At 44.1% G+C, this 25,698-nt stretch overlaps 1 protein-coding gene across 1 annotated transcript in view; it reads left to right on the forward strand.

The window, feature by feature from the left end:
* BAIAP2L2 (BAR/IMD domain containing adaptor protein 2 like 2) overlaps positions 1-25,698 on the forward strand; it is a 124,806-nt gene that overhangs the window by 31,272 nt on the left and 67,836 nt on the right. The window contains exon 3 of the mRNA XM_040359541.1: positions 3,733-3,819. Coding sequence (XP_040215475.1) covers positions 3,733-3,819 — 87 coding nt within the window. The remainder of the gene's footprint in view (positions 1-3,732; positions 3,820-25,698) is intronic.

Below are 25,698 nucleotides of genomic sequence, written 5' to 3' on the forward strand. Positions count from 1 at the left end.
ACCTACCCCCTCAATCTCCTCATGTATCACAAACTTACTGATTGACATATCAGTATGGATGTCACACCACTTCCTCAAACTCAGTCTTTCTAAAACTGGACTTGTAATATTTCTTCCTCTCTGACCCCCCCCCCCCTTATGAATTCATCATTAAGATCAACGTCACAATCATTGGTCGCTTTTCGCACGCCAAGGTGCTGTGTGTAATTCTGGACTCTGATCTCTCCTTCAGCCCCCACATCAAATTGCTGGCTACATCTTGCCACCTTAACCTTCGCAACATTTGAAGAATTGGCCCCTTTCTGACTAACAACACCAGAACACAACTTATTTATTCCTTGCTTATTCAGAAAAGCCTACCCCCACCTACACCAAAGAACTGTACGCTATCCACCTCCATCAGATCAACCCCTGCAGCTATTCCCTTTTGTACCACCTCCCTCTCTTTTTTAGATTGCAAGCTTCGCGATCTGGGCCCTCCCAGTATTTCTGCTTTGACCTATATTGTAATTGTGATGTTCACACTCTACATTGTAAAGCACTGCGCAAACTGTTGGCTCTATATAAATCCTGTATGATAATAATAATAATAATAGTATATCTCTGGGCAGTCTTGAGACTTTCCCACCATACATTGAGGATCAGCATGTACATTCTTAAAGATATGAAAATATCACTTTTCTTTTCACCTCTGCTGATATAGCAGTATTGAATGAGGACAAACTACTACTGTGTTGTACTGCTTCATAGGAAGTAATGGGAATATCAAAAAACATGAATTTAACCATTGATGTGCACATCCATTCAGTAGTGTTCTGTACCTTTAGATCCTCACAGGTATTGGCAGTTTGGCTTGATTATATAACCCTGTGTCAGGGCCTGGATTTAAACCTGGAACTTCTGCTGTGTCAGGCAATGTCTCTTCTTGCTGAGGTACCTGGAATGCTGAACAGTTCCCTGGACAATTCCTTGAATGATCCGGTCTTGAACTCATGTTTATCTTGAACTCTGAACGCTTTGCTCCTCCCATAAACATTCTGATTTAAGCCATGTCTCTGCACTTCCTGTTTGCCAGATTATTGCGCTATCTCAGCCAGTATCTTACTCTTGTCTTCCTTGCTGCCGTCCATATTTTGCTACCACTCATTATCGACTCTGGCTTGTTTCTCAACTACGCTTCTACCTGATCCCAACCAGCAAAAACTTGTTACTGACTTTTTGGCTTGTTTACTGACTATGCTTCTGTTTGATCCTTACCTGCTTAATATGCTACTGGGCGCCCTGGCTTGCTCATCTCCTGGTGGGGTGAACCTGAGGTCTGTGACCTGGTGCTAACACACAGAAAATTCCATCTCCACTATTAGGAGCTCTGGTGAACACCGGGTTAGTACTTAGATTCTGCACCAGGTGAGCCGGCATCATCCACCAGGGTGACCCGCCTGTGTACTTATCCTGCTGATTTCTGTGTGGGCTTCCCACTGCTATAGCAACTGGTCTTTGAGCCTGACCCCTAATCATAACACCCTGGTTGGAAACCCTCACATATAACCAGTGAAGTGATTGACCTCCGGTGATACACAGAGATTAAACAAATCCTACTACTTAAGTTGCACCTGTATATATGTAGTCTTCTCTTCTCTACAGTTATTCAAGGTGCAGGATTTATACAGCTTGCCTGAGCTTCCAGAAAGCAAAGGACGGGGAGCAGAGCTTAATGTGGAGAGCTGAGAGCTGTTTGGAGGGACACACCCCCATATTGCAGCACATAGGAATAGAGCTGAGGCTGTTAATCATAGGCTGTGTGCTGGAGCTCCCTACCCTCTCACCATTTTCTTTTAGTGTCCGGAAAACCTGTCAAAAGGGACCCATTCAGATAGCAGAGGAATGAGGCAGCAGACAGAAATTAAACTTAGTCCTTTGGATTGAGACAAGTACACAGTATGCTTTGTTCATATTTCATGTCTGAGGTTTTCAACCACTTTAAGTAAGACTCCAGCCAAAACTTTTTCTAGATTGGATAGAATAGGGTAGAGTAGAACCACTGCCATATTTTAATTGTTGAAAAGGGTGTATGTATAAGGCCTATTTTACACCACTTGGCGCCAAAGGAAAATATTACTGCTCCTAAAATAACCCAAGGGTATCTGTAAATGTGTATATTAATAAGAAAGACACCGGTATTTTGTCAAATAATCCGTGATCGAGAACTATCTAAGCAGCTGTATAAACAGTATAAAAACTGTATCAATCAGATACTATAAAACAGCGCTACTTGTTGAGTAAATGTGGCCAACTCCACACAAAAAATATTTTAGAAAAGGTGACGCTTAATATAGTGATTCAGAGTAATGTCCATAGGTGAGTATAGAGATCAAAGTAGTGTGCACCTTCCACTGATCACTCCAATTCCACCATGTGATAAACACTCCCCTCAGGGGGCTAAGATCAAAACCAGCCTCTAAGAGAAGTACTCCTCTGAACCAGCACTTGTAGACACCACCATTCCAGGAGAACAAGGAATGTTAAAAGCTCTAAAAAATCATGAAACAAAAGAGAGCGCACATAGCGTAATCTCGTTTATAAAGAAACAATGAGCCCTCACATCAAAATATCCCCTCATAAAATATGCGTACATTCAAAAACAGTTAATGAAACATTAAAGTGTAAACCGGGTGCACTTCACCATATCAGTATTCCGACCTCTGTACGGTATTGCCGAGGAGCGACCTAGATCACTTCCTGATTCTGGATCCTACGGCGGTGGAGCGCACATGTCACTTCCAGTGTAAGGTCATGTGGGTCACTCCCTGACGCGTTGCGTCATTTCCTGACTTCAACAGAGGGCGTTTTAATTGTCTGTGTTCTCTTTGTAGAGAACCACCCTCAGTATTTGTCTTGGTAATTATTAAACTAGTAAATGTGACAAAGAGTGAGGGGAAATTTAAAATGTCATCAGAAGTAAAGAGAAAATCTTCCAATAGTGACACATATTTCAGTAAAAATAATCTAAGGTTCAGAGGTTCATTATGGCTGCAATTATATGTTAAAGCGAACCTGTGGCAAGGCTATGGAAATTCCAGCATTTACACATATAAATATATAGTGGAACACCTGATAACCCTCTGCCTCCTCATCCCCCTTCCCCCTGATATTTTTTACTTTTTAAAAACCTATGCATACTTTTTTTCTTAAAGTCTTTTAACTGGTCCAGTGGTGTCACAGGAGGTTCCTCTTCTTCCAGCAGTGGTGGTGGGGGGAGGGGCGGCATTCAGCAGGGCATTCACTCACAGACCCCCTGCTGATTGGAACAGAGCAGGGTGGATGACATGTCCATGTTTATGTTGAGTGGACATGGACAGACCCCTCTCTTCTCTATGAGCGGCTGGGATTAACTGCCTTCTGCTGTCCGTTTACACCCGGCTGCCTCAGTTTCGGTCTGGCCAAACGGAAGAGGACTCAGTCTTCCTCCCATTTTTGATCAGACCTGGAGGTTGGCCAGTAAAAAACGGACACAAGTCCATTTACACATAGGAATGCATAGTCTATCCGATCAGGGCCGTCTGAAAGACTGACAGGTGGACCTGCTTGGATTGCCCATATGAAAGGACCCTAAATGTCCACACATTTACAACTGTGCAATCAATAGTTATTTTAGTTCTAAAAACTACAATGTTAATGCTAGTGTTGAATATACATGTTAGATGTGAACTAACTGCTGTTCTCTTTTCCCAGCTCTGTCCGAAGTTGCTGAGAATTACTATATTGCCATTAAAAAGATAGGTGAACAGGCACTACAGAACTCCACATGCCATGGACTGGGTAAGTACAGGAAGCAGCCAGGACCAAATGCAGCCACCAGTAAAAATGAATTTTTAAAAAAACATAAGTTCACCTTTAGAGCATGTTATGTGTTACACTCATATTTAGGTTGTAACATTTTTTAATGTTTTAATGTTTCCATCCCCTCCCTTACCCCTTGAGATTCCACCCTGTGACAGCAGGCTGGAGTTTCTTCCTCCTGCAGCTACTGTCACATTTATAATCCTATGGCTGTACAGACCTCTGCCCGCACAGCTGCATCATTCATTCGCAGGGATCTGTGCAGTGGTGGCCTGTCTATAAGGGGGTCAGGTGCGCTGCTTCCCTAATCTCTGTGTTCCCAGCCCCTAATCTTCATGCAGGGTGCCTGATGCATAGAGTTCTAAGTTTTTTTTTTTGTGAAGCACATGATTAGAGCCAGAGGCTCTAATTGACTTCAAAATAGGTGGGCTCGGGGAGCATAGCACTGCGCCCTGAGCCCATCCACTTGTGACAATAGCGAATTAACATTCGCTATTGTCTTCCGGATTGGGCGGGAGTAGAAGCCAGGGAAGCCACCAAAAGTGCCCAGGACCTGGATGGGGTAAGTGTGGGGCTGGCAACTAGCAAGCAGGGCTGACAAGCGGGCTTGCAAGCAGGGCTGGCGTGGGTGGGGGTTTTGTTTGCCCCCACAAAAAAATATTGAGCACCACCTGCCACTGGATCTGTGAATTGAAGAGACTACAAATCCTGTCTGCCACAGTGACTTGTAGATTGCAATGGAATATGAGTGTTGATCATCACACTCGTAGTCAATTGACACTTCCTCCAGGTTTCTAACTGAAAGCCCATATGGAGGATGTGTGTGCAAGAGCCTGAGCTTTTTTTCTGCAAAAACATGTTAATTATTATTTTTTCCCTAAAGGTGAACGTAGCCTTTAACTCACTGCAGATTTTAGTTAGTACACCATGTAAAAGTATACCTGTCTTTCCCGCGTCGCTGTCAACTTTGTTTTGAAAATTTTTTTTTTCCCGCCGCATCTCTTTTTTACCCGTCGCGATTCACAAAACTCGGCGCAACGTAACGTAATGCAAAGCACGTCGGGAAAATAGCGTCGGGAGCATACGCAGTACGTCCGGCGCGGGAGCGCGCCTAATTTAAATGGGACTCGCCCCATTTGAATTGGCCCGCCTTGCGCCGGACGGATTTAAGTTACACCGCTGCAAATTTCCAGGGAAGTGCTTTGTGGATCGGGCACTAACTTGTGTAATTTGCGGTGGTGTAACTTAAATCACAAAAGTTACGTTGCGCCCGCTGGTTGTGGATCTGGCCCAGTGTGATTTCTGGCATAAAGTAGTGTCATGTTGCTATGGCAATGGCATATTTGTAAATGTCTAGATCTGAGATTTGCAGAGGTGGGTGTGACAGCCTGCAGATTACAGTGTGACATAGATTTCGAGTACATTATCTTGGGGAGGGTTGGACTTTGAACTCATTTAGCACACATGTGTAAATCTTCTATACGAAGTGAACAGCAGCTGTGTCATTCATTTGTACAGTTACAGATTGTCCCTCATTTCCAGACATAGTCCCAGGTTTTAGAAATGCAATCCCTAGAAACGTATCATGTTTTGAACTTTAATCAACTAGGATTTAAAATGTTCTAACAATGAATATTCAAATGAAAGAATAAGCATTTTATAATCCAGTTTATTAGATATGCCATGTTGTGGTAGGGACTGCCTTTTAAAATCTTAAGAAAATGGAGCATTCGTATTATAGCAACCAGTGAGATTCCTTGTTTTATTTCTCAGTACATAAGATGTGAAACCGGAGGAGGAAGAGTAATGCCATGCAACGCTGTATCCTGGCTGAGGCTGGGTTCACACTACTACACTACTTTCATCCTACTTTGCTCTGCTACATTGGTCCTACATTTATCCTACATTGGTCCTACATCCATCCTACTTTCATGAACAGGATACTACTTTGGTCCGACTTCAATGATATTCAATGGGCCTAAAGTAGGATCAATGTAGGACCAAAAGTAGTACAGGGAGCATTTTCAAAGTCGGACCGACTTGTGTAGGACGCTACAAGACACTCTCATAGGGAAACATTGAACACAGAGCAAAGTAGGATGAAAGTAGTGTAGTAGTGTGAACCCAGCCTTAGGCCAACAAGGCCCAGGCCAGCACTTTGCAGGGGGGCAGCACAAAAAGAGTCCCCGCCGGCTTGCACTACACTTTTTGGCAAATTAGTCTAGCTCCCCAATAAAGTGGCCTCACTGCTTCCGGTATGTCCTATCATCCTGGACCACAGACCTTCCTCACTGTGCTATATGTTTTCTGCTGAACCATTGGCATGGTTATATCTTCTTAGTACTCTCCATAAAATTATCAGAAATTTGTGCTTAAAGTAGAACTATAGGCAACACTTTTTTCATTTTGGATAGAGTAAGGGAGGGTTATAGCCCCTGTCAGTTTATTTTTTACCATCCCTGTCCCATTGCAGAGATTTCACCTTCCCTTCCTCCACCATAGCCAAACAGGAAGTGAGAGGAAATCTATGCAAATTAGGGGAATCCATTGCCCCCCAGGCCCTCAGAACTAGTTTCCCCACTCAAAAATGTCAGGGCGGGTCTTAAACAACAAGGGGTGTGGCCTTGACAGGAATGGGTGGGTCATATTTCAATTAGGGGGTGCATGAGATTAATCAGGCCTAGGGCAGCACAAAACCTTAATACACCACTGATCACCAGAAGATGAAAAAAAAAACCTACCCCCCACTATTGGAGAAGTAATTCAAACTACCAAATTGCATTTCACATATGACAGAACTTTGGCACTCAGAGATGTGAGTAGGGAAAGCGCCGCCCGAAAGTGGTACACATGGTTAACTTGGTACAATAAGAACTATATGTCTCCCCTAGCTTTACCGTAAGGTATATACCGACTCTAATGCAGTGGCGGCTGGTGCTCCAAATTTTTGGGGGGGCACAAACAAAAAAAAAAACAATTGCAGTCTCACTGTGCCCATTATACACAGCTACTGTGCCCATCAATTGCAGTCACTGTGCCCATCAAAGGCAGCCACTGTGCCCATCATACACAGCTACTGTGCCCATCAATTGCAGCCACTGTGCCATGCCATCAATTGTCACCACTGTGCCATGCCATCAAACGCAGCCACTGTGCCAATCAATTGTCACCACTGTGCCATGCCATTACACGCAGCCACTGTGCTATCAATTGTCACCACTGTGCCCATCAATTGTCACCACTGTGCCCATCAATTATTGTCACCACTGTGCCATGCCAAATGCAGCCACTGTGCTGTGCCATGCCATCAAACGTTACCACTGTGCCCATCAATTGTTGTCACCATTGTGCCCATCAATTGTTGTCACCACTGTGCCCATGAATTGTTGTCACCACTGTGCCCATGAATTGTTGTCACCACTGTGCCCATGAATTGTTGTCACCACTGTGCCCATCAATTGTACTCGCCACTGTGCCCATCAATTGTACTCGCCACTGTGCCCATCAATTGTACTCGCCACTGTGCCCTGTTAAATTCTGCCACTGTGCCCTGTAAAATGCCCCCTCCCAATTTCAGCCCGGCACTTACCTTTTTGGGGTCGGCCATCCTGCTTCCACCGTCCCTCGATGTCTTCTCCCACCCTCGATGACGCTTCAGCCAATCAGGTTACCAGAACCGGTGAACCTGATTGGCTGAGACGCCTGTCAGTCTTATACAAGGAGCGCATCCCTAGTGCGTTCCTTGTATAAGCTTCCGGGACCCGAGGGCTGTACTCGGAAAAGCCTATCAGAGCCGTTGGCTCTGATAGGCACTTCCGTACAGCCAACCAGCTGCCGTTATTCAGATGGCCGGACATGAGCGCCGACCATCTGAATAGAACAGCGGCAGCGGCGATAATAACATAGATTCATGCAATGCATGAATCTATGTTATTAGACTCGGTGGCGGTGAGAGCCAGAGGGGGCGGCGCTCCAGCACCCTCTATGGACGAACTGCCACTGCTCTAATGTGATGACTGGATTAAGGCGGGGAGGGGCTGGCTCGGGTCTTGGGCGCAGTCTTGAAGCCAGGTGGAGGTGCCCGGGGCTGGGGACAGCCCCTCCTCTCTCTCCCTCTCGAAAGCATTTTTGAACTACGCTACTGTTCGCAAAAGAGGTTAACTACTATAAACTCAGAAATTTAAAAATGTTTGTGTAATTTATGTGGAGTTGTTTTACCACCACTAAACGCTATTGTCTTATCTTGTATCTTTTCTTGTTGCCCAATGCTTGAATTGAGCGATTTTGATTGTAAATTGAAAAGCTTTAATAAAAACGTATTGGTAAAAAAAAAAATAATAATAATACATATCAAAGGATCAAATAAAAAAATTGATAAATACATCAAAGAAAATATTAATCAAATACAAATTCAAAATAAAAATAAATGTATTGGAAATAAAACAATTAAGATCAAAATCAACGTTCAACTCTTCGGGTGTTAAAACCTTTGCCTCCACTATCCAAAAAGATTCTCGCTGACTGATAAAATGATAGTAATTACCCCCCCCTCCAATGTCTATCTACCCTCTCAATGCCCCCAAATTTGAGGCATTTGGGGTCCCTATTAGGGTGTTGTCTAAAATGTCTAGAAACACTATGGGTCCTCAGACCCTTTTTAATGTTGTTTACATGTTCCCCGCTACACACACTAAGAGGGCATGAGGTGCGGCCTATATACTGAAGCCCACAACTACACTACAACATGTAAACTACACCTCGAGTACTACAAGTGATGAGATGCTTGATCTGATAAGTCTTATTAGTAGAGAATGAGGAGAAATCTCTTTCTGTTTTTTTATATTGAATTTACATTGTTTACATGACTGACACTGACCACAGGCATAAAAACCAGAAAGAAAAGAGAAAAGGACTGCTCAAAGAATTTTATCCTACCTCGGCACCTCCCAATGTTCACTATCCTTTCGAATTGTTTATGTTGTATGTTATAAAAATCAAAAATCTTAAATCAACTTAAAATCGAACTTATCACTTTATGATCCCCATTTATTGGAAGCAAGCTTCTGTTCCTGGCCTCGAAGACTGGTTCAAGAAGGTGCGTGAGATCAAGGTGGCAGAGGAGTGGGTGGCGAACTGCAATGGCACGGGTGAGCGCTTTAAGTCCATTTGGGCTGCTTGGCTGCAGCATACTCTAGGGGCTGGGTTTGTCCCCTCTAGTCTAGACATCGCTTTATTAGAACTTGCGGAGCCCTCACTTAGGGGGGGAAGGGGTGATGTGTTGCAGGCCCTAGAGGCGGAGACAGGAGATGCAGGAGTTTGAATGCTTTGCTGAGCCCTAACAGCCTTTCTTTGATTGGCAGAGCCATGTGACGCTGTAGACCGTGCCTGGTGGAGGTAGTCATATCCCCCTATTTCTTTTCCTCTTCCTTCTTTTTCTGGACTTTCTACTTTACTATCCCCCGTTGTTGTCTGTTTGTCTGTCTGTATTTTGTGTGTTTCTTTGTTTTTTTTTTATTCAGTTTTTATTCCCTTGTTTTTCTTTTGGGAATTAATACATGGATCCCCGCGCACCTGTTCAGCTCAGGTTGTTTTTTCCGCTGCTGGGGTTGGCCCCTTGACTGGGCCGGATCTCATTGTGCAGCTGTAGTCTCTTCTCCTTCAGCTTGGATAGGGAGATTCCTAGTTGAGCGGGGCCCCTATTTTCTATGTGCCTATGGGCCGGATTTCGGTCGGGGAGGGTCTGATGGAGGCCGTTTGGTCCCCCCCTCCCCATATTGGGCGCTGGGATGTGGGGGCTCCTTTAGTCGGGTCCAAGATCCCGGGTTTTGATGGAGAACGAGTAAGCAAGTTGGGGAGGGTGGGCCCTCCTCGACGGATTAGTTTTACTATCTGGGAAATGGTACCTTGTTTTTCAGTTGCTCTGTTGTACCTTTTGCACTGTACTGATATGTATGTTCATTGTGGACCATGTTTAACGTAAGCTGCACTTCTGTTTGTGTATACATGTTTTTTTTTTAATAAATACAGATTATACATAAAGTGTTTTATGATTATTTTTGTTTAATATATGTGATATCTGAGGATGGCATCGGGTGAGTCTATTGGTTTTAAAATGATTTGTTGGAAGTTTAGATATGCTATTTTTCAACCATTAGGTGGCAGCATTTGGGCTGTTCCTTGGTCTTTTAGCGTATTTTTTTCCCATTCAATGCGGGTAGTCTAACCTATGCGTTGTGTCTGCGTAATTGTCCACTGGATCTGATGCCTGGTGTGCCAATCAGCTGATCGGTGATCATGGCTCGCAAACAGTGCTGCCGGTTGGCATGACAACTAAGCTATTTAAATATATGTTGGGTGATGTCAAGGCCCTGCCCCGCTGAGGAAGTTCGATCGAACGTAACGCATACGGGGGAGCTAGGTTTTGGATTAAGTCACCCACTGCCATCCCTTGTAATCACACGATATGAGTTATTATACGAGTTTACTTCCCTGGTTCATGTGAGTAGTTCTTATCAGTTTTTAAATAAAATTGAATCATACAGTGAGCACTTAGATCTCCTCCCCTCTCTTTTATATGTGATCTATTGTTTTCGTTGTTGGTGTCGTTTTAGAGAACAAGCCGCCTTAGTGATATACCTGCAGTGCGGGATTCGCATTTACGACTATCTGTTGATTCAGTTGTCCATTTGGTGAGGTGAGCGTAGATATGAGATTTGAGGTGGAGGGACAGTCACCATATTACAGGGAGTGCAGAATTATTAGGCAAGTTGTATTTTTGAGGATTAATTTTATTATTGAACAACAACCATGTTCTCAATGAACCCAAAAAACGCATTAATATCAAAGCTGAATATTTTTGGAAGTCGTTTTTAGTTTGTTTTTAGTTTTAGCTATTTTAGGGGGATATCTGTGTGTGCAGGTGACTATTACTGTGCATAATTATTAGGCAACTTAACAAAAAAAAAATATATACCCATTTCAATTATTTATTTTTACCAGTGAAACCAATATAACATCTCAACATTCACAAATATACATTTCTGACATTCAAAAACAAAACAAAACAAAAACAAATCAGTGACCAATATAGCCACCTTTCTTTGCAAGGACACTCAAAAGCCTGCCATCCATGGATTATGTCAGTGTTTTGATCTGTTCACCATCAACATTGCGTGCAGCAGCAACCGCAGCCTCCCACACACTGTTCAGAGAGGTGTACTGTTTTCCCTCCTTGTAAATCTCACATTTGATGATGGACCACAGGTTCTCAATGGGGTTCAGATCAGGTGAACAAGGAGGCCATGTCATTAGTTTTTCTTCTTTTATACCCTTTCTTGCCAGCCACGCTGTGGAGTACTTGGACGCGTGTGATGGAGCATTGTCCTTCATGAAAATCATGTTTTTCTTGAAGGATGCAGACTTCTTCCTGTACCACTGCTTGAAGAAGGTGTCTTCCAGAAACTGGCAGTAGGACTGGGAGTTGAGCTTGACTCCATCCTCAACCCGAAAAGGCCCCACAAGCTCATCTTTGATGATACCAGCCCAAACCAGTACTTCACCTCCACCTTGCTGGCGTCTGAGTCGGACTGGAGCTCTCTGCCCTTTACCAATCCAGCCACGGGCCTATCCATCTGGCCCATCAAGACTCGCTCTCATTTCATCAGTCCATAAAACCGTAGAAAAATCAGTCTTGAGATATTTCTTGGCCCAGTCTTGACGTTGCAGCTTGTGTGTCTTGTTCAGTGGTGGTCGTCTTTCAGCCTTTCTTACCTTGGCCATGTCTCTGAGTATTGCACACCTTGTGCTTTTGGGCACTCCAGTGATGTTGCAGCTCTGAAATATGGCCAAACTGGTGGCAAGTGGCATCTTGGCAGCTGCACGCTTGACTTTTCTCAGTTCATGGGCAGTTATTTTGCGCCTTGGTTTTTCCACACGCTTCTTGCGACCCTGTTGACTATTTTGAATGAAACGCTTGATTGTTCGATGATCACGCTTCAGAAGCTTTGCAATTTTAAGAGTGCTGCATCCCTCTGCAAGATATCTCACTATTTTTGACTTTTCTGAGCCTGTCAAGTCCTTCTTTTGACCCATTTTGCCAAAGGAAAGGAAGTTGCCTAATAATTATGCACACCTGATATAGGGTGTTGATGTCATTAGACCACACCCCTTCTCATTACAGAGATGCACATCACCTAATATGCTTAATTGGTAGTAGGCTTTCGAGCCTATACAGCTTGGAGTAAGACAACATGCATAAAGAGGATGATGTGGTCAAAATACTCATTTGCCTAATAATTCTGCACTCCCTGTACTTGCTGCTATAGATTTTCACTGGTGGATTTGACATTCATCTTCTGGGACTTTTAGTTCGCTAATTTGTGGCCTTTGTTATATTTATTTTGCGCTGCAATCCTTGTAATATACAGTGGTGTGAAAAAGTATTTGCCCCCTTTTTCTGATTTTTTATTTGTTTTGAATATTTGTCACACTAAAATGACTCTGATCATCAAACAAATTTGATTATTACACAAAGATAACCCGAGTAAATACAAAATGCAGTTTTTAAAATGATGGTTTAATTTATTAAGGCAAAAAAGCTGTCCAAACCTGCCTGTCTTTATGTGGAAAAGTAATTGCCCCCTAAACCTAATAACTGGTTGTGCCACCCTTGGCTGCAACAACTGCAATCAAGTGTTTGCAATAACTGGCAATGAGTCTTTCCCATTGCTGTGGAGAAATTTTGGCCCACTCTTCTTTGCAGAATTGTTTTAATTCAGCCACATTGGAGGGTTTTCCAGCATGAAAAGCCTTTATAAGGTCATGATACAGCATCTTAATTGGATTTACGTCTGGGCTTTGACTAGGCCTCTCCAAAACCTAAATGTTGCTTTGTTTGAACCATTTGGAGGTGGACTTGCTGTTGTGTTTCGAATAATTGTCTTGCTGCATAACCCAACTGCACTTGAGCTTGAAGTCACAAACTGATGGCTGGACTTTCTCCTTTAGGATTTTCTGGTAGAGCTCAGAATTCATGGTTCCATCAATTATGGTAAGTCGTCCAGGTCCTGAAGCTGCAAAGCAGCCCCAGACCATCATGCTACCACCACCATGTCTGACTGTTGGTATGATGTTCTTGTTACGAAATGCTATATTAGTTTTATGCCAAATGTAACGGGAAGCACACCTTCCAAAAAGTAACATTTTTGTCGCATCAATCCACAGAATATTTGCCTAAAAGTCTTGGGGATAATCAAGATGTTTTTTGTCAAATGTGAGACGAGCCTTTGTTTTCTTTTTGGTCAGCAGTGGCCTTTGACCTTGGAACTCTCCCACGGATGCCATTTTTGCCCAGTCTTTCTTATTATTGAATCATGAACACTGATCTTACCTGAGGAAAATGAAGACTGCAGTTCTTTAGATGTTGTTCTAGGTTCTTTTATGACCTCCTGGATGAGTTGTCGTCATGCTCTTGGAGTAATTTTTGTAGGCTGGCCACTCCTAGGAAGGTTCAGCACTGTTCCAAGTCTCCCCGTGGTTCATTGGAGTTCCAAAGCCTTAAAAATGTCTTTGAAACCCTTCCTAGACCGATACATGTACATTACTTTGTTTCTACTCTGTTCTTGATTTTTTTTAGATTGTGGCATGATGTGTGGCTTTTTGTGATCTGTTAGCATGCTTCATTATCAGACAGATTCCAATTGTGATTTCTTGATTCAACAAATCTGGCAGTAATCAGGCCTGGGTGTGGAAAGTGAAATTTAACTCAGTTTTTCAAAAAATTGTGGTTCATTCACAGTTCATTCATGATTCAGCATGGGAGGGGGAAAATACTTCTTCACATAGGGCCAGGCAGGTTTGAACAGACTTTTTACCTTAATAAACGAAATAATAATTTAAAAACGGCATCTTAAGGGGGCGTGACCAGGCAGCGGATGAAGCGGGATGCACCTTCAGCTCGCTCCGCCTGGGATTCTGTTCTATTAACCTGAGAAAACAAATTTATTCTGCTCTGGTTACCCCATCCACGGCAGGGGAGGTGTCGAACACCCTGGCTGGGTGTTGAAGCGAGCTAAAAGGGCTGGGGGTCTGGGGATTTCGGACATTCTACGGTGTGACGGTATTGGTATGATATCCCCATAACAGAACATCACAGAATCATCCACACATGAGCCAAGGCTGAATGCTGGAACCAGACAGACTTTAATAGTATAACACACAGATTATATGTAATTTCCAAAACTGTTACAATGACAAATCTCCGCCCCCCTCACACTGGGGCTTCCATACAGATCATGGGCAGACATTTCGGAGCCGATTCTGAAAACACATTTTCTTTAGATAATGACATCAGTGGAGTTAATTACTAAGTGTAACATAATACATTATCTAGACAGCCTGACCACAATGAAGCAATCAGAATAATTAACATGAGCCCCTTCTAATAACAGTAAACAGTAACCACAGGGCTTCTTCACACGACACACTAGACCATTTACCCTTTGAACTAGGACTGGCTGAGGAAAGGTCATTACCATATCAACAGCCTGTTAGCCTAGGAATGAGTCACACCTGAAATCCTCTAACACACACACAGCATAACGAGCAGGGAGAATTAAACTGAAGCATCCTTCACAATGGCACCCATTTTTCTCCCTGCTCCGGCAACCCGGTTGGACCTTCCCTGGTCCAGTAGGGTTGACGGGTTCAGAGCTTTTAGTCCGAGGTTAACTCCGTTTGGCGTGACTGACCTCCCTTGGCAACTGCTTCAGACTCAGGTATGCCACCGGGTCGTCAGATCACCCGCCGGTCAGTCCCCAAGTCTTTGATGCGATCTGCAGAGTCACCAGAAGTCAGTGTGAAGACGGAGAATGGGTCTGTGCGCCGCCGTCTAGGTGTCCCGCTATGGGAGGGGGTAGGTTATGGCTCTGAAGTGACAATCACAGGAGATTCATAAAAAAAAGAAAAAGTTATATTTGTTGAAATGCTGTAGCACTGGTGCTCAGAGTCCCGGGGGGGGGGGGGGGCAGTCCCCCATAGGGTCAGCCACCCCCTGCTCCCTCCGCAGCCGCCGGTTCTCCTCTTTGAGCTTCTCCAGCTCCATCTCCAGTTCATGGAGCCTGGGGGGGTCAGCCTGCTGTGACCTCAGGTGGTTGTTCTCCTCCTCCATGCGGCTTATGCACTCCTCCAGCTCCATGTACTCACGGATCAGCTCCTGCTTGCTCACGTCCTGCAGGCTCTCCACGTGGTCCTTCATCATCAGGAACTGGGTGGTGGTGTAAGGGGCCACCGGTGGGCCCTTGGCGAACATCTCGGCCCGCATCTGGGACGCCCGCTGCGACTCCCTCTCCTCCAGTCGCTTCTTCTCCTCCCAGGTCAGCTTGTGATACGGCTTCCAGGACCTCTTCTTCTTGGAGGGTGGCCGGCGGTGCCTCTTTCTGCCCAGCTCCCTCCAGGGCCCCTCCGGCTCATGGCTGTCGCCCATGACCAGCTGACAATGGTGTTCCCTGTTGTCCGTAATAACAGATTGTACCATGAGGGCTTCGTAAGGGGTGCCCAATGGTTCCTCCTGACCCAGCTCCTGGGGATCCCAAGCCGAGTCTACACAATAGGCTGCTGCTGGTGGGCGGTACCCAGGTTGAGACCAATTTGACCTGGTGTTGTCATTCATGGGGCAATTCTGCTTGAAGTGACCCAGCTGTTTGCATCGGAAGCAGCGTTGTTCGTTGTCCTCCTGGCGTGGATAGCGAGGGCTAGATGTCACCGGTCTGTTAGGAGGTTGGTATCTAGCGGCTGGTGGGTGTGAGGGCACCGTTGGTCGTGGAGGTTGTACCTGTGGTGTGACCTGGTTCGTCTTGCGAGTTTTCGCATATTCATCCGCCAACTTAGCGGCCTCTGGTAGAGTCATGGGCCTGCGATCTCTCACCCAGTCTTTGACGTCCGTCTGGATGTGATTGTAAAATTGCTCCAGGAGCATTAGTTGCAAAATGTCCTCTGCGGTGGTGGCCTGGCTGCTGTTAACCCAGTTAGAGGCCGACAGGGATAACTGGCATGCCCATTCCGCGTAAGAGTCTTTCGTGGTTTTGCGTGAGTCCCTGAACTTCTGTCGGTGGGACTCTGGGGTTACTGCATAACGAGCCAGGAGCACTTCTTTAACCCTGGCGTAGCTATGGATATCCTGATCTGGCACGGTCCGGAAAGCATCAGAAGCTTTGCCTGACAGTTTGCCTGACAATATTGCAACCCACTCTCCTCTAGCTATTTGGTGCAGGTTACATTGTCGCTCAAAATCTGCCAGGTAGTAGTTATCAATTTCACAGTCTTTTTCATCAAAAGCTTTAAAAGCGCTAAACGGAATCTTCCTTGTGTCTGCTGTGCTGTACTCACTGTTTGGAGAATGTGCGGCTGCTTGTTGGACTGCTGCCAGTTTTAACTGTAGTTCTGCGTCTCTTATTTGTTTATCCTTCTGTAGTTCTGCGTCTCTTATTTGTTTAGCCTTCTGTAGCTCTGCGTCTCTTATTTGTTTAGCCTCCTCCGCTAACAGGTCCATCACTTTCAGCACCACATCCGCCATTGGGTTCGGACCGAACCATGCTAGCTTCTCTCTCATTAGCTTGTTGGCTGGTGATTCCTCTTCCTGAATCACTGGTGTCTCCATCTCTTGTACTGCTGGCGTTGCTGCAATCCCATCCTCCTGGTCTAGCTCCATTAATTCTGCTATGATGACCCGCTTGGTTTTGTTGCTAGCAATCCTTCCACGAACTTCCAGTAGTTCTTCCAGTGTCTGCTTGGAATCCGGGTGTAAAGGGGAATAGAAGGGAACATCCCACTGCTGCCAACCAATTGTGACGGTATTGGTATGATATCCCCGTCAAACAGTCCCTTCCTACCATAATAGAACATCACAGAATCATCCACACATGAGCCAAGGCTGAATGCTGGAACCAGACAGACTTTAATAGTATAACACACAGCTTATATGTAATTTCCAAAACTGTTACAATGACAAATCTCCGCCCCCCTCACACTGGGGCTTCCATACAGATCATGGGCAGACATTTCGGAGCCGATTCTGAAAACACATTTTCTTTAGATAATGACATCAGTGGAGTTAATTACTAAGTGTAACAGAATACATTATCTAGACAGCCTGACCACAATGAAGCAATCAGAATAATTAACATGAGCCCCTTCTAATAACAGTAAACCGTAACCACAGGGCTTCTTCACACGACACACTAGACCATTTACCCTTTGAACTAGGACTGGCTGAGGAAAGGTCATTACCATATCAACAGCCTGTTAGCCGAGGAATGAGTTACACTTGAAATCCTCTAACACACCCACAGCATAACGAGCAGGGAGAATTAAACTGAAGCATCCTTCACATACGGTATTATAGGGCCATTGTCCTCAAGAGGATTTTGAACTGGAGGTTCCACACCCGCTCTAGACTTTGGGTCCCTCTGGAGAAGAGCATGGCTGGCAGGGACTTGGCCTGCGTGACCAGGCAGCGGATGAAGCCGGACGCACCTTCAGCTCGCTCCGCCTGGGATTCTGTTCTATTAACCTGAGAAAACAAATGTATACTGCTCTGGTTACCCCATCCACGGCAGGGGAGGTTTCAAACATCCTGGCTTTATCCTTCCCTGATCTCTCCAACCCAGATGGCCATGACCAAGAAGCTGAACGTTACCCAGACCTCGGACCTCATGCCCCAAAATGGCACCCTGTCCCAAAGATCTGCAAAGGACAAATATAAAGAGGCAGTGCAGAACCTGTTCACTAAACCACAGCCCAAAGATCACCTGGCCTATACCAACATCCCAGAGGACTCCTCGGGTGGCACTTTAGAAGCTGAATAACACCGTACCCCTGAAGGAAGCTAACAGCACCGGCTTTGTTTGGGAAGCATTCAGTACCCAGGGGGATATCTTTGCTGACCCCATGATTCTGCCACTTCTGATGCCATGAGAGAGCCCACGTTGCAGGATATCTTTACCGCGGTCACATCCTGTAACACCTTCATAGCTGCACTCACGGCCAAGATTAAGGGGGTTAAATCAGAGATCACGTTTCTGCAACAGGATCCACAGAAACTGAGGGAGAGAACAAACATCTACTTTAGAGGGCAAAGTGACTCTTTAGAAGACGACATGGCGCCCATGCAAAGGGACCACACATACAACTCTCACCTTATCGTGCAACATGCATCCCACCTGGAAGATTTAGAGAACAGGCTGAGATGCAATGACATAAGAGCCAAAGGATTACCAGAAAAAGTAGAAGGAAAGAACCCAGTCGATTTAATTGAAAAATGGCTCATTACCACATTTGGAAAAGAGGTATTTTCCCCCATGTTCTCGGTTGAAAGGGTTCACAGAGTCCTTGGTAGGCCACCCCCACCTGAAGCTTCCCACGGCCATTTTTATTAAAGCTCCTTAACTATAAGGACAGGGATGCGATTGTTCATAATGCTAGAATTCGGCCTGAACCCCTGAGGATAGACAACACCAAAGCCTCCTTCTTCCGCGATTTCTCTGCTGAATTGCAGAAACAAAGAGCTAAATTCACTGATGTGAAACACCTTCTCAGGAATCTGGACTTAAAATATGCTATGCTGTACCCTGCTAATCTGCAGGTGGAAGCTTTGGGCATAACGGACAGTCGCCAGTTTACAAACATTATATCATATCGTTGATACCAGCCCTTCTCAAAGTATTTAATAAGGCGATGGCTGCCGGGAAGCTCCCCTCCTCTATGAATGAGGCGATTTTCATGGTACTTTTGAAACGAGAAAAAGATGAAAGGTCACCAGATTCTTATAGACCTATATCCTTACTCACCTCTGATATTAAACTGTTGGCCAGGGTACTAGCTAATAGTCTAGCTAACTGTATTCAGAATTTAATACATAGAGATCAGTCAGTATTCATACCGACCAGATCAACTGTGCAAAACTTATGCAGATTGTTCCTAAACCTACAACTCCTTACTGATAACTCTGGTAATAGGGCCATCTTCTCCCTTGATGCTGCAAAAGTGTTCAACAGCGTTGAATGACCCTACTTATAAGAGGTAATGGCTAAATTTAGAGTGGGCATCACATTTTTCAAATGGGTACAATTGCTATATGCATCTCCATCTGTGAGGATACGGATTAATGAGGACCATTCGGATACATTCTGTTTTTTCAGGGGCACGTGGCAGGGGTACCCACTTTTGCCCCTGTTGTTCGCCATGGCTCTGGAACCGCTGGCCATCCATGTCTGGGCTTTGCAGAACATTGAAGCTTTCATCAGAGGTCCCCATGTGCATACTATATCTTTATATGCGGACGATACCTTGAACTACCCAGGGGACACAGACAGTGCCATGAAAAACGTGATGCCCTATCGGCTTCAAGAACTGGAATAAATCGGTACTCATACTCATGCCCTTAGATTCACTCTTGCGTCCCTTGCCAGACTGCGCGAGTGACGTTCAAACGGTCAATGAATTCAGATATCTCGGGATTCAGGTAACCCAAGATTCCAACAATACATACAGCTCAACCTAGTCCCACTATTGCGTACATTTTGGTCCAAATGCGCAGCTTGGACTAAGCTTCCACTGTCTGTAGCAGGTAAAGCCAATCTAATAAAAATGGCATGGCCCCCACAACTCCTGTACATTTTCCATAATGTCCCCTTTTGAATCCCACATAAATGGTTCTCTCAAATAGACTCTCGGTTTAGAAATCTGATATGACGCAATAAAAGGGCAAGAACCGGATTATCTACGTTACAATTAGAAAAAGACCAGGGCGGCCTTGCAATCCCCCACGCTAGGCTTTACTTTATAGCTTCCCAGGTACTATAATTTGGGGACTGGGGCAACAAAGACTTATTAGACCCAATTTAAAACACTACTGATACCAAGGGACTCCACATCCACGGCCCTATCTCATTTGAAAGGGGGCTTCTCAAACCTACCCCAAACCCTTCCCACGATTGTGCTCATAAAAACCTTGTGGGCATTTATCAGAAATATTTTACATATTCGAGGCTTTCATTCATACACTCCCATATAGCGTAACCTGCATTACAAAGAACTGCTAAAACTCCTAGATTTCCATCTTTGTGAAAGGGCTATTCTATTTTATATTCTAAATTCTATACATATCTATATAACTATATACTGGTACTGTACTCAAGTCTTTCACGGAGATGAAATCAGAGTTTGAACTACCTAGAAGTAATTTTTTCAAATACTTACAACTCAGAAACGTTATTCAATGCAAGGCTACAGTCTCCCTGCCTACTCTTATGGTCTACCCTTTACAATCTTGTTCTCCTAACAGAGAACAAGAAAGGGATGATCTCAAGGGTATAATCCATGCTATTGCACTCTACACATGATGCTTCCACACTCCCCTGTAAAAAGGGTTGGGAAAAAGACCGGGCCACATGGATGGGGAAGCTTGGGAACTATGTCTGACTTCTGCCACCTTGGTATCGGTTTCGGCATCTCACAAGCTTTTTCATCTATTCCTATTACATAGAGCATACAGAACACCAGTTAATCCCCATAAATGGGGAAACAAAGACTCACCTCTGTCCCAAGTGCAATAGAACCAACGGGGACCTTTTACACATGATGTGGAAATGTACTGGCATTACGTTCTTTCCACCATCTCCCAAATTTTTCAAATTCCATTGGCGCATGATACCATTGTTTGCAGGTGGGGGGCAGTGGGTGGATGCAGTTAATGCGACTTTAATACATGAAAAACGTACCTACCAACATAGGAATGTTAGTAAAAAATTCTACTCAATCTGGCAACCATGGATAGATACTTCTAGAATAGCTCCCCACCAACTGGTGAAAGAAAGAGTCTTGCCAAAAAGATAGATTTGTGGTAACTAGCTAACCAAATGTATTCTATGAATGATAAAGGTAACTAGGCCATGGTAACTAATGTTCCGGTCCCCCCCTCCCCCCCTCTGTTTTTTTCTTTTTTTGTTTTACTTATACTGAATTAGCTACATTATAATGCACGACAATCTAGATGGCTTACAGATCTCTAAATGGATCTATGAATATCCTCGGTAAAATCGTTGTTAACTGTGCGCTTTGATGCTATATTAAGGATAAGCCTATATTGATGTACCATATATTACTCACTGTTCAACATGTGTGGCTGTACATTGACTATATTCTTTAAGAAACTCTTTTTCTGATAATAAAAAAAGAAAACCTGCATCTTGGATTTACTTGGGTTATGTTTGTGTATTTTACAATTTGTTTGATGATCTGAATCATTGTGTGAGAAATATGCAAAAAATAAATAAAAAATCAGGTAGGGGGCAAATACTTTTTCACACAACTGTACATATATCACCCAGGGAGGAATGTTTTTTTCTCAACAAAAGTGGAGTTGCGCTTTAAACTAAAACGTGCCAGATAAAGATATACAGATACGCAGTGGCTTAAACACGATCTCAATACATGTAGTAGTCAGGCAGTGAGGGTAAGCAAGAAGGAAACAATCTGTAATAGAATGAAAAGAAGACCAGGGAAGAGGGAAAGAACTGAGGGGTGACAGCCTAGCCCACCTCCAAGCCAAATAGACTAAAATCCATTCCAGCTGCAGGAAAATGTACAACAGGTACCACAGGGCTGAGTATTTGAGTTGTAAAGGTTATCCTTGTCTCTACTTTCTCATGTAGCATCGTTTTTGTGATCTGAGACTTTGCTTCACATTTTACCAGTTGTTTGTTTATCAGCCATGAGAACAAAAGACATTAGCTTAAATTGCACCCTAAACAGTTCAGGAGGGTTTATACAGAGAAGGGCGTATTCAGCTTTGAGGGGAATATGCTGTCGAATCAATGTAGTCAAGATAAAAAATACTGCCAACCAAAATTGCTAGACCACCACACCAGTCAGGTCCACACGCCTTTAAAAATGTAGAAGGATAACCTGGCACATATTTAGTGATTTGAACACCATATACCAATGTGTCAAAATCTTGTAAATGGCTTCCACTGAAAGTATGCAAGCAAGTTTTTATTGTGTTCCAAATATGGGACCACTTGTCAATATCTAAATCAAGCCCAGGGTCTTTTGCCCAGTGGCATGTAAGTAAGGAGTCGGGACATAAGTTGGGCAAGTAGCATGGTGTATATAAGCAAAATAATCCATGGGGAGCATGGGTCCCTACCTGTCTGCTTTTGTATGGGTACAGGTGCAAAGATCCATCTGAGAACTTAAAATAATGCTCTGAAAGTGTTTAATTTGAAGATGGTGATAGGATTCAGCTGAAGGCAATTTTAAAGTCTGTTGTAGTGAGGAAAATGGGAGAACTTTGTTATGGGTGGCAAAATAGGAAGCCTGAGTGGACCCCAACTGGTACCATGCCTGAAAAAAAGATGGGTAGTGGAAAGCGGGGCCAAATGCTGGATTATAAACAAAGGACAAAAGAGGTTTTCTTGGTCATTGTAACCCTGGTAAATATTTATGGGCCTTCACAAATCTGCATTATATTAGAGATGGGGTGGCCTATCTGCCAGATCAATCCATGGTAAAATTCTAATCGGGTCACATTCCATGGCCTCCAAGGATACCCAAATATGGGATTAGCATGAAATTTAGGAAACTGAGCAGCTTCATAATAATTTTGAATGCGTTTCCTACATTAAGGTGAAGCCCTCTCCACTACCTGCTTTACTTTCCCGTATGGCTTTTATTTAGAACACTAAATGGCAAGTAATAGTTCATCCATGGATGATAGTGGTTGTAAACTCAAAACATTTTTAATGCATTCCCTGCATTAATGTGAAAAACACCCACTACTTGTTTTACTCCTTCATTCTTAAACACTTAACTGACTCCTCTCACCGATCTAAAGCTGTCCCGACTGCAGCAACACTCTCTCATTTCCTGGTCCCACAGGAGAAACTGAGCCTATGGCTCCCGCTGCTACCAGTCAAACTCCTACAGTAGGAGGAGGAAGCATTGCTTACGGTACTATTTGTGTCTATGGATGCACACAGCCCAGATCGGGCCTTCATACCTTGTCATAGCACAGGGTTTGCGAAGGGGGCACCCAGATGGAGGAGGAGTAGAAGACACTGGTGGGGGGAGGCAACTTGGACACGACTTGAGTATGAATCATCAGGCAACTTACAAGGCAACTTCAAGTTGCCTCCAGGACAGTACAAGGCAACTTCAAGTCACCTCCAGGACAGGAGGCTTTCCAGTGGCCAATCAAACAACAATCAGCTCTGTGGGAGGGAGGGGGAGGGGTTTGCCTGAGAAATATATGTTCTCTTCCTGTATTGTTGCTTCAGTTAAGACAGTGATCCAACTTCTGAGGCAACTTCCATTGAAATCAATGGGCCAGATTCAAGAAGAAATTGCGCCTGTGTAACCATAGGTTACACAGCGCAATTGCTTACTTGCTCCGGCGTAGCGAATGCTCCTGATTCAGGAACATCGCTACGCCGACTGCAGCCTAAAATCTGCGTGGCATAAGGCTCTTATGCCACGCAGATTTTAGGCTGCATTCTTGCGTTGGCCGCTAGGGGGCGCTCCCATTGTGATCTGTGTATAGTATGCAAATTGCATACTAACACCGATTCACAACGTTGCGTAAGGTTACACATCCTAATAGCAAGCGCAGCCAATGCTATAGGATACCCACGTTCCCGTGTCGCGATATTTAAAATCTACGTCGTTTGCGTAAGTGAATCGTGAATGGCGCTGGACACCATTCACGTTCACTTTGAAGCAAAAGACATATATATAAAGAAATATAGTCCCAATAATAGAAAAATAATCTTTCATAAAAATGTCTTTGATATGTAAAGTGAAAAAAAGTCCAAAGCATGCAGCATGAACGTGTTCAATCTTCAAGGTGTTTGATTGACAAACGGCTGTGACAGATGGATAGAGTAAAGAATCACCACCAATGCAAAACACTTTTTATTTTCTATTGTAATATATCACGAATATTCTGAGCCAATCAGAGTGCTCCTTCCGCATTTGCCGAATATTCGCAATTATTTTGTATTGTAAAATATCAAGAATATTCTGAGCCAGAGTGCTCCTTCCGCATTTGCCGAATATTCGCAATTATTTTGTATTGTAAAATATCAAGAATATTCTGAGCCAATCAGAGTGCTCCTTCCGCATTTGCCGAATATTCGCAATTATTTTGTATTGTAAAATATCACGAATATTCTGAGCCAATCAGAGTGCTCCTACAGCATTTGTCGAAATTGCGCAGTAAATGTCGCATTCGCATTTTGCGAAATTTCGAAAAAATATCAAGAATATTCTGAGCCAATCAGAGTGCTCCTACCGCAGTTATCGAAAATTCGCAATTATTTTCGCATTCGCAATAGCGAAAATTCGCAATCATTTCATTTCGATAAAATATCACGAATATTCGAATTTAGCGAATATATCTCGAATATTCGACTATATATTCGAGATATATCGCGAAATCGAATATGGCGTATTCTGCTCAACACTAGTCATGAGTGGATGGTAACTAAGATTGCAAAGAAAAAAAAAATACTATAAGTCCAAGGCTAAACCTATGGCTAGATAATACTTTACTATATCTGTAATTTAACTATAATGATATAATGTGTGTGGCTTACTCATTAACATTAGTATAATCTCTAACTGCAAGTCAACACGTTAACGTGTTTATTTCTATCAGCAACAGTGAAAAATGGCTTCTTTATATTACTTTCTACCACAATTAGCAGATTTGAGATTACGATTGTGGTTCCTGGACCAGAAGGTTGAAGTTCCAGAGTCCACCAGCGGGTATCTCCCAGCAGTCAACCGATCCCAGCAATTAGTTTTCACCTGATTCTGGCTGCTGGGAGAGTATTTAGTCCCACCACTACTATTCCATCTTACTTCAGTGTTTTGCCTGGTAACCAGATACCTGCTTGCTGAATTATCCTAATTCCTGCCTGCTCCTGCCTATATGCAGTCCTCTGTATCCTGCTACCACATCTCTGCTTCAGTGGCAGTGCTACAGGGTGGCAATATGGGGGGGGGGAGGTAATTGGCCCCCTTGGTTATTCCTTGCTCCCCATGTTCCCCCTGCTAAATTAGGTTCAATAAAAGTTTATTGAGTTTTTAAGACAGCATAAACAGAAATATACCATGGTGTGACCAAGAGCCCGACACAGGGCGGCTCGGACACAAAATCACGAAACATAAAACAGAAACAATCCTTGTCGTGGAAGGCAAAAAAACAAAACAAAACAAGAAGTCACTGCAGCAAGATATAGACACAGAAAACTGCACTTCACCCGGGGCACGGCCTTGGTTTACATTGGTCTCCCCCTGCCCGGACGCCCCTATGGGATCCATCTGCGTCCAGGACCCAGGGGAGCGTGGGGAGTAAAGTTATCCGGTGAAGGCAGTTGACCAGAGTACCCTTATACAATAGTACAATGAGCGAGTAGGTGTAGAGTGCTAAAATGGAATGTGCAAGTAAGCAATCTTATGTAGCAATCGGATCGTGCAATAATGAAACCATGATGTGGCCGAAAAGTCAGCCAGAGAAGGAAATGAGAAGAAGGAAGTAGAAAGAGAAGGGAAACGGGGGAGGAGAGAGGGGGGAAGGGAAAAGGGGAAGGAGGAGGTAGAGGGTTGGGGGTAGGGAGTGGGAAGCGGTGCGCTGGCCCCCCATCAGGGGCGCATCATGTTGTCCCAGACGTACTCCCCCCTGCTAAATTAGACTGCAAATTGGGGGGCCTCATTGGCACTGCAGAACAACCAGGAAAGGAGACAATAAACAAGGGAAAAACTGCACAGAAATAAAAAAAAAAGGAAGAAAAATAAAAAAGG

Source organism: Rana temporaria, chromosome 7 (assembly GCF_905171775.1).
Source record: "Rana temporaria chromosome 7, aRanTem1.1, whole genome shotgun sequence".
Classification (NCBI taxonomy): domain Eukaryota; kingdom Metazoa; phylum Chordata; class Amphibia; order Anura; family Ranidae; genus Rana; species Rana temporaria.